This window comes from Carassius carassius, chromosome 4, assembly GCF_963082965.1.
Source record: "Carassius carassius chromosome 4, fCarCar2.1, whole genome shotgun sequence".
In the NCBI taxonomy this organism is placed as follows: Eukaryota; Metazoa; Chordata; class Actinopteri; order Cypriniformes; family Cyprinidae; genus Carassius; species Carassius carassius.
Window position 1 is genome coordinate 31,306,637 of NC_081758.1, and position 14,997 is coordinate 31,321,633.

General features: G+C 37.4%; 2 protein-coding genes across 2 annotated transcripts; one reads left to right on the forward strand and one right to left on the reverse strand.

Moving 5' to 3' along the window:
• The first annotated feature begins 1,984 nt into the window (after positions 1–1,984).
• On the forward strand, positions 1,985–8,582 carry LOC132139773 (protein FAM219A-like). Its single transcript, XM_059548379.1, has 6 exons — positions 1,985–2,362; positions 5,469–5,568; positions 5,705–5,807; positions 5,909–5,989; positions 6,065–6,119; positions 6,808–8,582. Exons 1-6 carry the CDS (start codon positions 2,306–2,308, stop codon positions 6,964–6,966), a joined length of 555 nt encoding a protein of 184 aa, XP_059404362.1. The 5' UTR covers positions 1,985–2,305; the 3' UTR covers positions 6,967–8,582.
• A 1,076-nt stretch (positions 8,583–9,658) lies between these two features.
• LOC132139772 (Krueppel-like factor 9) lies at positions 9,659–12,120 on the reverse strand. The gene is made up of 2 exons (XM_059548378.1): positions 11,320–12,120; positions 9,659–10,475 (listed from the first exon to the last, which is right to left on the reverse strand). The coding sequence occupies exons 1-2, from the start codon at positions 11,702–11,704 to the stop codon at positions 10,198–10,200; spliced, it is 663 nt and encodes a 220-aa protein (XP_059404361.1). The 5' UTR covers positions 11,705–12,120; the 3' UTR covers positions 9,659–10,197.
• Positions 12,121–14,997: the final 2,877 nt, after the last annotated feature.

The following is a 14,997-nucleotide window of genomic DNA, read 5'->3' on the forward strand; positions in this document are numbered from 1 at the left end:
TTGGGTTTATGCTATTGTTTATAGGTCAGTAGTTTGAAGATAATGAACTGTACAAACAGGTTTCGGCATGCAGGTGTTAAGGAGTGCTCTGCTCTACATAATGACAAGTATTGTCTATTAAGCTATATATAGTGTTTGTCAGCGACAACATATCTATGCTAAGTGATAATCAAAAGTTACCAAATGGTTTTTGATATCAAAATGTTTGTCTTTGGAAATCTTCACTGTAAATAGTTTGACATGACTGCAGCTTCTACATACAAGTACAAGCATAAATGCCATCATTTAAAAGCAAACCTGAATATTGCACTAATGTAATATGTAATGTAGAATAACTATTCATTACAATGCATTACAATGTTTGCAATGCATATTTACTTGGCGAGTCATGTGATCAGACCCTCATAAATCGGAATATGATCTATTTTAATACAATCAAAACTACACAGTTTATTTTTGTTGTCAGTTCATCATGAAATTAAGTAGTTTTCTACCTGCATTTTGTCATTTTTTGTTGTAATAGAATCTAATTATTTTTGTTTGAAGGAAAAGACTGCAGTAATGAGACATAGTAGCTCCAGAACTGTTTTTACATGACAACAGAATTACAAGAAGAATACATGACAACATTATGGCCTCTGGAATAAAATACATATTACTAATAAACTGTAATCTGTATTCCTATCTTTGAGGATGTCATAGTTGCATAACCTGCATAATCTGTTTTGCGGAGGATATGTGACACAAACATACATTCCCCTTTAAATTAGAGAATGTCTTTATGTGTCCATTTACATGTATGAAAGCAAGCATATCTGTGTGTATTTGTACATCTGACTGCAAAAGGTACATAGCTATGATTGAAGCAAACACTCAGGCTGAGATTTTTTTTTTCATACAGATAGTCTTATCAAAGCTGTTCATATGGGGTTTCACATGAACTATTAGTATGGGTAACCCCCTAACCTCTTAGAGATGTTCTCAAAGAGAAAATAAAATCAGACTATGAACTTTTAGAATATTAACCATTACTCATTTTCCTTTTCCAGTATTATATGTAATGTTCTTATCTCAGTTTTTATGTAAGAAGGTTTAAAATGTATTGTCATTTTGATCTTACATGACTCAATGTTATTCACTTACATATCAATATGTAATGCTGAGAGTCCGACAATAATGCCATAGCAGAATGATCCTTTACTTATAGCTCATAAACTTTGCCAGGTTGGTAATATGACTGATGTCTGAATTGAGCTTCAGAAATATTATGTATTTTTATGCTTTGTTGCTTGGCGCCATCTACTGGCCAACACGTTTCCACGCTTATGGAAAATATATTATGGGAAAATACTAACAATACAGCATTAAAATAGAAGGGAATATAAAGAATGCAGTTTATGGACTGTACGTTTATTTTGTGCCAGGTTTGTTAACATTTAGATCAATTTAATTTCTAGACAGTGCTTGATTAAAAGGGGCCAATTGAGATAAAAAAGTCTTTGTCACTGGAAATTTTTATGCAGCCTATCTTTTTCTGAGAAAAAATAAAGAGGAGAATAAACCCAGTCTAAGCAAGGTAGCGCCCTGACCTGAGAATCCTTGGGGGTTAAAACTGGGCAGCACAACAGACCCCCCCCCCCCCCCCACAAATAAAATAGAATAAAATAAAAGTAAACTATTAGACTAGCTAACATTGCCTATTTATATTGCAGCAATGACTTTTTTCAGCTTGCTCCCATACAAGCCTCATAGGCAGTTACTGTCCAGAAGCTGTCCAGGGTCCTGAAGTCATTTGCTCTGTGCTTTGTATTGGACAGGTGCATAACACTGTAAACTGGCAAATAGAGAAACTGTTCAATTCGCGTAAATAATGGATAAATAAGCCCTATCCGCCATACCTGATCACAGGGTTGACGTGGACTGCAAAACAACGTCCAACACAAAATCTTGCCATTTGGAAGTTAAATATGCTACAGTACACACCGAGATAACCCTGCACGATGTCTGTCTGATGCTAGTCTTGGGTGGAGCAGGCATCGCTCGATGGCGTTGAGTGGGGCGGAATCCGTGTTGCTGCTCGTGTCTCGAGACTAGTTTCTCCCGGAAGTGGGTGGTTTAGTCGCCACTCGGTCACTGCTGGCTAACGAGCGATCGCTGGGATGAAGCAGAGTCGGGAACATTCTTGGGGCTGACAAATATCCGACGACACAGTGGTAAAATTTCAGTATTTAACCAGTTTGTTGCGGTATATCCGCAGAAATCACCACAAACGCTCACAAAAAGGCTCAGACACCCCGCCGCCAAGATGATGGAAGAAATTGACAGATTTCAAGTGCCGACTGAGGCAGATATGCAGCCTTTTGTAAGTTAAACCAGATTGACTCTTTACCAACCGATCAAAGCACAAATGTTGTATGCGGTTTTAATAACGTTTTAATGAGCGAATGGTAGCTCAATATGAACCAACGATGCATGTTGTATTTCGTTAGTCTCATATGTTGTGTCATCATAGACCGTTATTTTATTTAATTTAGTTTAATTTTTTATATATATATATATAAAAATGGCAAGTACGCCTATCTTAGAGATCTGTGATTTCGCTTCTATGTCTGATATGTATTTTGCTAGCTAATGTAAGGGTGCTAACGTTAATATGATGCAGAGCACTGAGACTGTGTCTCCCTGCATCGAAAACAACATCTGCTTCATTAAATTTTATAACTTCAACTCAACTTGTTCTTACATCTCTTCGTAACGCAGTCTGTAACGTTTATATGAAATAACGTTAATATTGTGTGATGTTTCATCAATATAGTAGAGGCCTTTACCGCCTTAGATTTGCTTCATCATGCAGAATACGTGCTGAGGTACCTGAATGTCCGTACCCCTCCCACCAATGACAAATTCATCAATAATTCTCAGGAAAAGCAGCTCCGTTCGAAGAGAAATCTGGATGGCCCCCATTTAACCCATGGCCCGTACAGCAGATGTCAGTGTACGTTTGGGTTAATTCTAGATCAGTGGTTCTCATCTGTTATTGTCTCAGGACCCAGGTTTTACATTGGTCATCAAGTGGACCCAACATGATACCTGGACTTTTTATAATACAGTTGTACAAAACTGTCCTTCAGATCAGGAAGGGGAAATTATTTATATTAACTGAATTAAGCCTAATAAATATGCATAAGTGTTAATGTGACCGACTGAACAGGACAATTGACAGTATTGTCAATTGACTAAATGTCTATTCAAATGCAATCATTTATGCTTTTTTCACCAAAAAAATAAATAAACTACGGTCGGGTGAAGTGTGCAGATTTTTGGTTAGGCTACCTGTTTTGAAGTAACTGCAAGTTTAGTGTCTCAATTGCAACTCAAACAATATCAAATTCCTCGTTCTCAAAAGAACAACGAGTGCTTACGTTGTTTTACCCCTATGTCTGCGTATTTGGACAAGTCTTCGAATCTTGGCTTGCACTTTCTGCAACCTAATCTTAATATTTTAGCCATCATCTCGCTACAGTAGCCACGCCCAAACTCCTGCTATTGGTTGAGCTGGAAAGAGATTGACGGATCTGGTTGGACTGAAGTGTTTTGATGATGCCTGGGAGCAATGGGAGGCGCAATTGTCAACACTTTTATTTTTATTTTTTATTTTTTTTTTGGCGCTAAACCCATGAGTGAACAATACACGGTTTAAAAAAAAAATATTCTGATTAGGGGTGTACAATAATGACAAAAAATTGTATGTTGATACTTTAAGACAATATTTTGCTGAGTGTGCTATTGTGCTGGTATTTTGACAGGTTAGGACTGTCCTGGACAGCTGACTTCCAAAGTTCTTGATATTTTTCACATTTGGTGTGGTGGTTAATTTGCAGGAGTAACAGAGATTTACTTTTCCAATAAGTTTAAATTTATGTTTACCTTTTATGGCCATTTTAACCTTTATAAGGCCTTTTTTACCTAATTAAATGTATGCATCATCTTTTGTGTAAAATTCTTACATTTAATGAATCCATTTAAATAGTAGAACACTATAGGGCTGTTAACAATCAAATTAAATCAGTATCAACAAAATTTGTGTTTGCTATGCAGAGGTGGCACAGAATCACATCTGAAGTGGCATTTATGCTGGGTACACACCAAAAGATAATCTGGCTGATTTTGCATTGCATTGTTGAGCTACACTAGAAAAGGCAACAAGTGTTAGCACTATGTTGGAGACACGTTAGCTTTCCCAAGGCAGACAAACTTAGAGTGGTTACAATCATCTGGGTTTAAATTGCGCTCAAATTGATTTGATTTTGACGCAGTGTTTACATATAAGCTCGCAGGTGGCTATGGTAAGGGGCAAGACATTTCCCGACAGATAGGTGCAGAGTGCTGCCAATCACAACACACACTGGCCCAGCTAACCAATCACAGCACATTTCGTATTTCAGAAGCCAGGACTAAATTTGATACAGGAACTATTCAAGCAATTCATGCCAGACTGGGGGGAGAGGTACTGTAATAATGTAAAATATGTGAAAAACCCCCCAAAACAGAACCAAGACTTCGTAAAAGAGCATAATAGGACCCCTTAAATGCAGAACATGAATGCATTCAACTTGCAGTTGCAAATGAATAAATAGTTTTTTGATGTTTTAAAACAAAATCTTGAATACTGATATTTGAATTGATTTGTGAAAATAGACTTTAAATATAAACCTAAAATTGTCAGTAGGTGGCGGCAAATCAATGCATGAGTGAGTCATTGAGTCATTCATTCAACCGATTCATTCAAATGTATGACTGATTCAGTAACGAAACACTGTTGTGTGTTGCTCATAGACACAACAGTTCTGCTTTCTTTGGAACAATTTTCGTTGTTGAAATACACATAAACCTGAAATTGTTGTGTCTAAAATGTAAGTCACTTAATATTAACTTTTTGTTTATTGAGCTGTTCATCTAATTCTCTAATGATTTGCTGTCATGCTGATATTTGGAGAATACATCACTTTTCATGTGATTCACTGATATACACTGATTTGGTGTATATGTGTAATATTATATTATATTATATTATATTATATTATATTATATTATATTATATTGACAATACAATATGCACAGTTTTTTTGTGCTCAATATCTCAAAATGTGTTGCACTGCACTTATATTTTTCATCCTTTTTCCAGTTTTATTAGATTTAAGCTTTTGAAATTTTTAAATGATTTGTCACTATTCTTGACCTGTTCCTTGTTTGAAGTTGGCAAATTTAATACTTTGCTTCTGAAAATGTTGTATTTCCATTCGCATCAATTCCAGGGTATCATAACGAGCTGGCAGAAATCAAACAGTAGAAATCAAGTAAAGCTTTGCTCATCCACATTGATTAAAATGGAATGTCAAGGCTCTTGTCAAGAAGGACGACCAACTAGACTGCCCTGACATTTCTCTTTTTTCCCTCTTTTCCACCAGGATCCAGCATCATCGAACACATCAGAGGAAGACTCAGATACCAGGGAGAGTGAGCCTGCCACCCTTAACTATAAACCTTCCCCTCTCCATATGAAGATAGGTGAGTTGTGGGATTTTTTATACTGCCAAATGCCAATGCTGTAATTATATTTAAAGCATTTTCTGCAATTATGTGTTTTTTTTTATTTGACATGATTAAAATATAAATATGTCTAATATTTCTTCTCTCTGTACAGACAAACAGAGAGACTTGGTTAGGAAAGGATCACTGAAAAATGGCAATGCTGGAAGCCCTGTCAATCAACAACCCAAGAAAAATAACGTGATGGCCAGAACAAGGTTAATACGAAAGAAAATAATCATAGTTTTGAATATGTACATATAGACTGTTTTATTTCACGTTAATTCAAAAACCTGTCTCTATTTCTCTTTCCATCCAGGCTTGTGGTTCCCAATAAAGGCTACTCTTCTTTAGACCAAAGTCCAGATGAGAAACCTTTAGTTGCTCTAGACACAGACAGGTAAGCTCTTCACTGATTTATTTATGCCCCCATTGGCCACAGGTGTCAAACTCACTGTTTTCACTTGCCTTGCAGCGATGACGACTTTGACATGTCTAGATATTCCTCCTCAGGATACTCATCAGCCGAGGTGAGGTCACTAAGGGAACAGGTACCTATGATCTCTGGTTAATGTATTAAGCCCCATAACCCAAGCATCTTGACAGTGGATTTCCTTCTCAGATGTCACTGACAATCTTTCATGCACTAAATTCCCTTTTGCTATAAAAACCTACTCGCCCTCAAGCAACCCAATATGTGGATGAGTTTGTTTCTTCGTCTGAACATATTTAGAAAAAAAATTGTATTGCATCACTTGCTTACTTATGGATGCGCTGCAATGAATGGATGTTCTCAAACAGCTGATACAAACATCACAATAATACACAAGTAATCAATTAAGATCTTGTGAAAAGCTGCATGTGTTTCATACACAAACTCATCATTAAGATGTTTTTAATGTCAAGAGTTAGTGAGCAAGTGATGTAATTCTAAATTTCTCCAATCTGTTCTGATGAAAAAAACCCTCATCTATATCTTGGATGGCCTACATTTTACATTTTGGGGTGAATTATTCCTTTCAAGGTGACCATTGCTCATTTTTTGTTGTTAATCATATTCAGTTTGTTGTTCATGTCATTGATTCATTAAAACAATAAATGTCCCAATCAAGCTATTGAACCTGTAGTCTTATTAATCTATTAAATAACTAATTTATATAATTTAATTAGTGGCGGTTATGAAGCCTGGCCTAACATGCTGTGCATTGCTTTCTGCAGCAGATAAACCAGGATCTGAACATCCAACTACTGAAAGATGGATACAGGCTGGATGAAATCCCTGATGATGAAGACCTGGACCTCATACCACCCAAATCCGTTAACTCCACCTGCATGTGCTGCCAAGCCACTTCCTCCACTGCTTGTCAAATCCAGTAAACCAGTCACCTTTTCCCCTTCTTGTGCTCCCTCTCTCTCTTCCCCTCCCTCTTTCCTTTTCATAACCTCAGATAAGACATCTAATCAGTAATGCAGAGGGAAATGTACAGTAAACGTTATGATGAACATGGTGTACAGAAAATGTGAACACATAGACACACAAAACACATTACATGTGCTAATACACACATTTACTCTTACTTATAATTATAAACATGACTACTATTGGTTGCTTCCTCCTATGGCAGGATATGCACTGTTTGCTAATATGTTAGGAGAGTCTGCTCACTTTCACCTCCTAGCTGGCATTGTGTTATACTGTACAAGTGAACGTAGAACAAATAAAGCATTAAAAAGACTTTAATTGTGAATTTTAAAACAACTTGATGTTACAGAGGGTTTGAACTAGCTTATCCACTGAATTCTCTGCTTTCATGTTGCACTCATTGCATTAACATTGTCATTATGGTAAGATTTGGGTTTCGTATGGATCTGGTTGGATGTTTATTGTTCGTGGCTGCTATTGAGGCTATACTTGGATTTGTTTCTGTTGAACATTTTGCACATTGGTGCATTCGTACTGCAGCACTAACAGTAGCCTTGTCTGGCATGCACCTGGGCATCACACTTTTTGTTTACTCTTGATATCTTACATAAGTATTTAAATGAATCATGTTTGAAGCTACGCTGGATTTGAGATCCGAATGAGTCATGAAAGAAATGAAAAGGAAATACAGCAACCCTTCTTTATTTGACTGGTCATTTCTGAATGGTTATTTTCACAGAAACCTCTCACTACAGACTGAATATGATCAAATGATGGCACGAAGATCTTTCTGTCTCTCAAAGCAGTTTTTCAAAGGTCAGAAATCACTAGGTATGATTTAATAGCCAATATGATATATCATAGCCAGAATGCCCAAACATGTTAGATGTAGAACGCCTGTAAGCTTTCTTACAGTAAGTACTGTTTTAGTCTGAAAGATGTTCAGATTTCACAAACTTGAAGGCACTAAAGAATGTTTATGCTCCTTGTTGGAATCACTTTACCTTGTGTCCATTTTAATTTCGCATTTTATATGCATACCACCAATCAGAATGTATCACTTTGATTCATGGAAATCAGTTACTTTCTCAGACATTGTAGGCTATAAAAGCACTCGTTTCTGCTGGTCTTTGGAACTAATCTTAGAATGTTAATGTTGCTAAACTGATCAAATCTCTGGCCTCATTATTGTTATTATTAAAATGATTCAAGCTATCAATGATGAAACTGTGCTGTTCATTTACATATTAAATCCTTTTACAGATTTTACCCTTCCAGTCAGCTTTGAAAGCCAAGTTATCTTTACACTCTTCATATTGTCAAGTTGTATCTCAAAATGAAAACTGTTTTCATTCAGACTGCACATATTCACTTTTTAGTCTGTTTCAACTATGACTAAAATAGTGTAATGACCTGACATATCAAAATTCAAAGTGTAATCAAAAGTGAGCATTTGTTGGACAGAAGCTGTGTTTTTATGTTATATGTTAATTATGTGAGAAAGTAAAGTTATGTATTAACAATGTTGTTACTGGTTTCAGTGATATCAATAAAAGCAGACCTGAATTACGTCCTTTATTTACATCATTTACAGGTACGGGAAAGCCAAAATATGAATGTTACACAAATAATACTTATGTAAAAGTACAGAATATGTATGTGCAATGGTAGTGACTCAAATAAGACACAGATATACACATCACAACACTGGCATTTACACAACACAAGTGAGAATACTTGTAAATTACAGCAACATACTTCTCAGTAATTTGCTAATTACATTCTGCAGTCTAAGATAAGAGTTCTTAACCTCAAAACAAGGCACAGGATGAGCATTTGTACAGTGACAGCATGTTTCAAATGGCCTGCTTGAATCCAGGCTCACAACCTACTGAACATGAACCAAAAATTAGCACAGATACTATGTGACAATAAAAGCTAAATATCTGTTGATCAGTTATCATGATATAAAATAAAAATATATATATACAATTGTTGTTATTGAATAAAGATCCAACAGATGCATTCACACGTAAAATTCAGTTTGTCTTTTAAAGCACAATGGCTGATGGTAGATTAAACTAAATCTATATTCAAATAACATTCATTATTTCATATCAACAGCTAAACAGTGGAAAGACTTCTGAAGCCAAGTGGAACTTAGATGAAAATGCAAAACCCATTAATAAAACAAATAAAATATGTTATTCATGTTTATTGATTGTTTGTAAATAATATAGGCTGCTAATAAAACCATAGGGAGTGAGAGAAATAAAATAAAAATTAGTTATGTCTTTTTCAGCTGTGCAGTGTATAAAAAACTTAAGGCCCAGTTATTACCTTGTTTTCCCATTACGCACCTATAGATGGCGATGGTACATTATTAATCAGTAAACTACTCACCTTAATAACTGGTGAAGGCTGATCAAAAAACAAACAAACAAATAAATAAATAAATAAAAAATAAATTAAAAAAAAGTTTCAAAATTAAATTAAAAAAGGGTGTTCTAAATAGAACATTTTCAATGCTGTTCATTCAATAAGTTACATTCTTTTGCATAACTGATTAGAATATGCAAATAATTACTGATTGCTTAAAAAACACCACACATTGTTTATGTGCGAAAAACCTCACAGGATGCAAAGTTAATCTCATAAGTAATCATCTGTTTTAATATCATACAAATACCATCTTCAACACTTTAGTCAACTGCTATCCCTGTAAATAACACACAATAACCGAAAACATTCATAGCGATTATATTAAAACCTATCCACTTCTGCTAACTGGACCACTGCAAATTTGGACACTTTAAAGCGATCATTAAAATGGGTCTAGGCTTCACCGCACACTATATATTTTTACTTCCCTTTGTCACAGTCGGTGTGTAATAAATCCCCTGGCTCTGTATTGAACTCAATCTCATATTCATGATATGTGATAAGTTATAAATACCCCTATATATTTGAAATAACCCTTGGACTAACTGTGCATTACATTGTGTGTGCCTACAGCTGATGATTTCGGTCCATTCCATTGAGCAGTCCCATTTAAGGCTATTTTGTATGTCTCCATTAAGTAACACACCGGATACCTCATATCATCCGTTCAATATCAGAGGCTCCAAGATCTGAGCCTTAAGAAAGAGACGCATCCAAAAAGTGCAGTGAGGGTCACATGTTGCTCAAACACCAGCAGACATGTGATCGCTGGAGCCAGAGGAGGAAGTAGACGTTGAAGAGTGTCGTCTTCGCCCGGCGGGACCCTGGAGCATACTGGGGTGGAAGTTGACGTGTCTGCGGGCGTGTTTGGTGAGGTGATCGCTTCGCATGAAGCATTTGTCGCAGAGCGGGCACATGAAACGCTTCTCCCCGGTGTGCGTGCGAAAATGTCGCGTCAGTTCATCCGACCGTGAGAATTTCTTTGCGCAGCCTGTCCAGGTACACTGAAAGGGCCTCTCACCTAAGAAAACACACACATGGCAGAGAGAAAGGTAATCCCCTTTATTTCAGCCCTTACTGACTAAAACCGCCAGCAGCAAAAAAAAAAATCTAGATATTTTCCATGTAAGCACCTTCACCGGCGTCTTGTCGACTTGTTCAGAGTGCGCATGTAAAAACCGGAGAAAACGCTGACTTTTGATTTGCTCTGAATGTGAACGCACTCAATGGGAGGTACCGCGCTTGGCTACATTGCGGCACCACGTGCCGGATGTTTACAACTTTAGAATAAGGAGGTGTGTACATCGCGTCATCGTTGCTAGGTTATATGCGGTACTTTTAGTGCGTGTCGCATTGAAGTATGCGGATCATCAAGGACCAGCGGCCACGGCACACACTGAGAGTAGACTAATTAATAGAATATACATATTTATGCATATGATGCATAAACCAGAAAACATAATTTAATTTGCGATATGGGTCCAACCGAATCATTAGCCTGCAAATTAGCAAGCCGGAAATAGGCCTACTTCTAGCATTTTTCCACACGATTACGCAATTTAATGGTCTTACGGTGATGTTCTGCGTAACAATGTAGACTAAGCAACATGTTTGCTCACACTTTGATTAGTAACAGTGTGTCCTGCTCCACCCTCATGTATACCCACGAGCCCTCCGCCTGCGGTTACACCCACCGTTACATGAGTGGCAGTTCCCGAAACCGAACTGTTCCCCAGAACACGCGGGCGTGGGGCGTAATAACAGACTGTGGGTCAGATAAACGAACAATCCGAATCGAATTACCTGCTTCAGTTGAGTTACTGTACACATAAGCACAAAATAATTCAACTGTGCTTATTTCTTACCGGTGTGTACTCTGAAGTGCGCCTTAAGATGGGACGATTTGCCGTATATTTTCCCACAGCCGGCATATGGACAGCAGTGTCTCTTCTCAGCGGATACATATAGACTGTCGCGGTTCCGTGTCCTTTTCACCCTGCTCGTGTTCTGTCTGCATTTCTCACGGTTTTCCTTTACGTCGGGCTGATTATCCGCATCGCTGTCCACTATACATTTGCCGCTGATGCCGCTCGGGATACACTGATTTAGGTCCAGTAGAATCATAGCGACCATTAACAGAGTCCGACTCTCTTGACTTTCTTCAGATCCCTCGTCGCCGGCTAGTTTGTCTGAGCGGTCACCGTTTGAGACCGGCCCCAAGGACCTAGCTGCAGTATTAACGTCCGTCATTGTAGTAACCCAAAGTGTCCTGGAAATGGAGAAGTCACCTGCTACAAATAGAAAAACTTAGTGCCCGGGATTCTCATCATATGGGTATCGGGATGAAGATGACTCCGGAAAACGTGGCTTTACCTCTACACGTGTTTTTCCCAATGCGACTGCGAGGATTAATGTTCTAAGCGTAGAATAAAAGCGCGTGTCGCTTGCGTCTACACGCACAAGTTATCGAATAGACATACAGGTGCCTATTCCCAATATAATTTCAACCACATCAGAAAGCGTGGAACTTGTCGTTCTGTCATTCCCTTCTTCCCTCATCCGTGTGCCTCTCTGTGCCGCTGTTTGCTGTTCTCATGTGAAAGAAACTTCTTTTCGCGGAATCCCACGGTTTCATCATAAAACTCGTTGCTGATTGGACACAGTGGCCCAAGAGTGACGCTTTGAATGCACTACCAGGAATCACCTTGAGGTCTTGAGATTGAAGGTTCTTGGGTCCAATAGTGTTCTGAATATCGGATGAGGGGCGTACTAACATAACAGGAACTCCAAGTAACATGTGCCATCCTTCATCAGATTGAATGCACTGGCCGATGTAGTTTTTCTATATATATAAAAAAACGTAGTAAACGTTTGCATTGATAAGATTTATCATTTGCATAGGCTATCATATTTATTTAAAGTCACTGAATGTTAAAAAACCCAACCAGTTTCACATTATCAGGCATGCAGTGAAAAATATTAACATAAAATATAGAAATCAGTAGCCTAAATAAACCATATAACAGAGGTAGATATATCAATGTTCTTATTGCACCCAATTGAGCTTTTTCAGTTGTGAAAAGTGGATTTTTAAAGTAAAATTGATCATAAGCCTATATGACTTTAAATGGAAACAGCAATGAATGTCAATTTCAACCGAAAAACTTCAGGACCTGCCTTCGACCTGAAATACATTCTTTGATCTCTCAGCTTTCAGGGAAAATGGTCGCAGCGAAGCATTGAGCAATTGATCGCTAACACACGAGAGCAACACGTTTCAAACTGAAGTCCATTTCTTTCAATAAAGCATGCATGCAGAGGATTTGTGCCGCACAAGCATGGCCTATCAGTAGTAGACGTTTTGAGGCGGGCCCTCGCGAAGGGCCGTTGGAGAAAGAGAAATTAGCCAATGAGAGCAAACGTAACACGACTCTTTTCGGAGTAGCCTAATCTCCGGACTCTCGGAGGTTCACGCTGGCCTGGGAGACAGTTCTTGGAAAATATGGAAACAACACTTGCGACCCCATTTCAAAAGTATTATTCCTAGGCATGAACGTATTATGATACTGTTAATTCCAAAGAAAAAAAACCCCGTGCATTTACTACAGCAGAGAGGACAACGTGAGACTATATCAACAATCATATTAACATTAAGCAGAATACAATACAATCATCTAAATATTTAGCATTCCATATATTTAATATATATCTAAACATCTCATACCATAATTTTTTTATTAACAATGTTCTTGAAATAGTCCTATTTACTTGTCTTGGTAAGTGTTGTCAGTCATAGATATAGATATAATGAAATCCATGCAGGTGTTGTTCTTCTTGTACTATTTGAAAGGTGACGCGTGTAACAACCTACAACTAGTTATACCGTCTAATAAATCATCCTGTTTCTAATAATGCGGTCAATAAGAGATGGGTCACGTTGTTGTTATTGCGCTGTAAGCAGTCCCACACACACGTGTCTGTTTTTGTGGAACAGAATGTACCGTACACTAGAAGTGAACTTGAACGCCTCCCTTCGATGTTGAAAGGACAGTGCAAGCAACACTTCCGCTCGAATGCAGAGTCACGCTTTAGGCTTCAGCTGAACAGTACGCATGCCGTCTCCGTTCTCAAGAAGGATCTGTTCTTTGGATTTTCGGGATGTACAGTAGCATACCAAAGCTTGTAAAAAAGCTCTAGTAAAGATGCACGAGGACTAAATAGCACAAGTAACCTAAATTAATAATAATAATAAAGCCTATTCTAAATGTTTTTGTTATGCAATTGAGGGAAATAATAAAAAATTGCCACACTTACCAAAGACTGTGAGCTTGTTGAACTCAATGAAGGCTGAAATAGACAAGGAGCTGTGAAACCTTATATATGTTTGTATCTTTCAACAATCAGCAAGCAAACAATAAACCAGGGGGGTATTCCAGAAAGCAGGTTATGTGACATACCCGGGTATGTTTAAGAGTAAGTAAATGGATAACCTCAACTTTCGGTTCCAAAAACGGAGGTAACTTTCAGGTTATGTTAGTTGTCATAGCAACTCACTCTCTGAACATAACCTGCTCCAGAGCAGGTTATGTTCCAGGATTAGTTCACTTCAGCGAGCCTTCAGTGGGCGTGACAGATACCGCACAACATTATATAATATTAGAATATGTAATATAGACTATTATGTTTTAATGTTTAACTTATATATACTGGTAATGTTTAACTTATATATATTTATATATTTTATTTATTATATGTTATATCTCACTGCATGGAGTGGCATTTTTCTATAATGTCTAAATTCTAAATCAAAATACATATCTGATATGACTTAATGTATAATTAGTATAAAACAAACAATATAATTCACATTCTCAAGTATTAAAGATTAAATGGAAAAAAATAAAAATGATTGCACAGCCATCAATTATGTGGCGATATGCTCTAAGCATGTAAACAACTAATTAACAAAAGAAGAAGAAAGAAACAGCATGGCACGCTTTTTCTTAGCGTCCGTTTCTATAGTGACTCGTCGATTCATCGCTCTGTTGAGAATGTCTTGAGTCTTAACCAGGAACATACTCTGAGTTGAATTAACTTACTCCCGGACGAGTTTTTGGAACCACATACCTCGAGTAAGCAAGGTTTGGGGTTAATCAACCGAGAGTTCAGGTTTTAGTTCACGGTAAGTTAACCCTGCTTTCTGGAATACCCCCCAGGTGCCAATCTCTGTAAATAATGTGACAAGCTCCTAATAATACACTGAAACGCCATAAATAGAACGATCATTTCTCCTAACAAAAAAATGAAGCACAATGATTTGAATTATATATATTCTTTTATTTGTTATTACATGCCAAACATCTTATTCACATTGAGGAATACAGTATACACATTTGTATTTGCATCCAAATACTTAGCATTTTACTATAGGACAAGAGTCCTCGGATCCCGCTGTCTGTTTACTCATCTCTCAACTCGTATCTTTTGGAAGAACAACATGCATTTTAAAAACACTAAGTAAATTAAGACCTTTCCGTTCAAAC

Bases quoted from the DNA above. Each gene is read 5' to 3' on its own strand.
- LOC132139773 (XM_059548379.1), top strand. From the start codon at position 2,306: ATGATGGAAGAAATTGACAGATTTCAAGTGCCGACTGAGGCAGATATG. The intron at 5,569-5,704 runs GTGAGTTGTGGG...CTCTCTGTACAG, and splicing joins CCCTCTCCATATGAAGATAG to ACAAACAGAGAGACTTGGTT. The intron at 5,808-5,908 runs GTTAATACGAAA...CTTTCCATCCAG, and splicing joins AACGTGATGGCCAGAACAAG to GCTTGTGGTTCCCAATAAAG.
- LOC132139772 (XM_059548378.1), bottom strand. From the start codon at position 11,704: ATGACGGACGTTAATACTGCAGCTAGGTCCTTGGGGCCGGTCTCAAAC. The intron at 10,476-11,319 runs GTAAGAAATAAG...GTGTTTTCTTAG, and splicing joins GCACTTCAGAGTACACACCG to GTGAGAGGCCCTTTCAGTGT.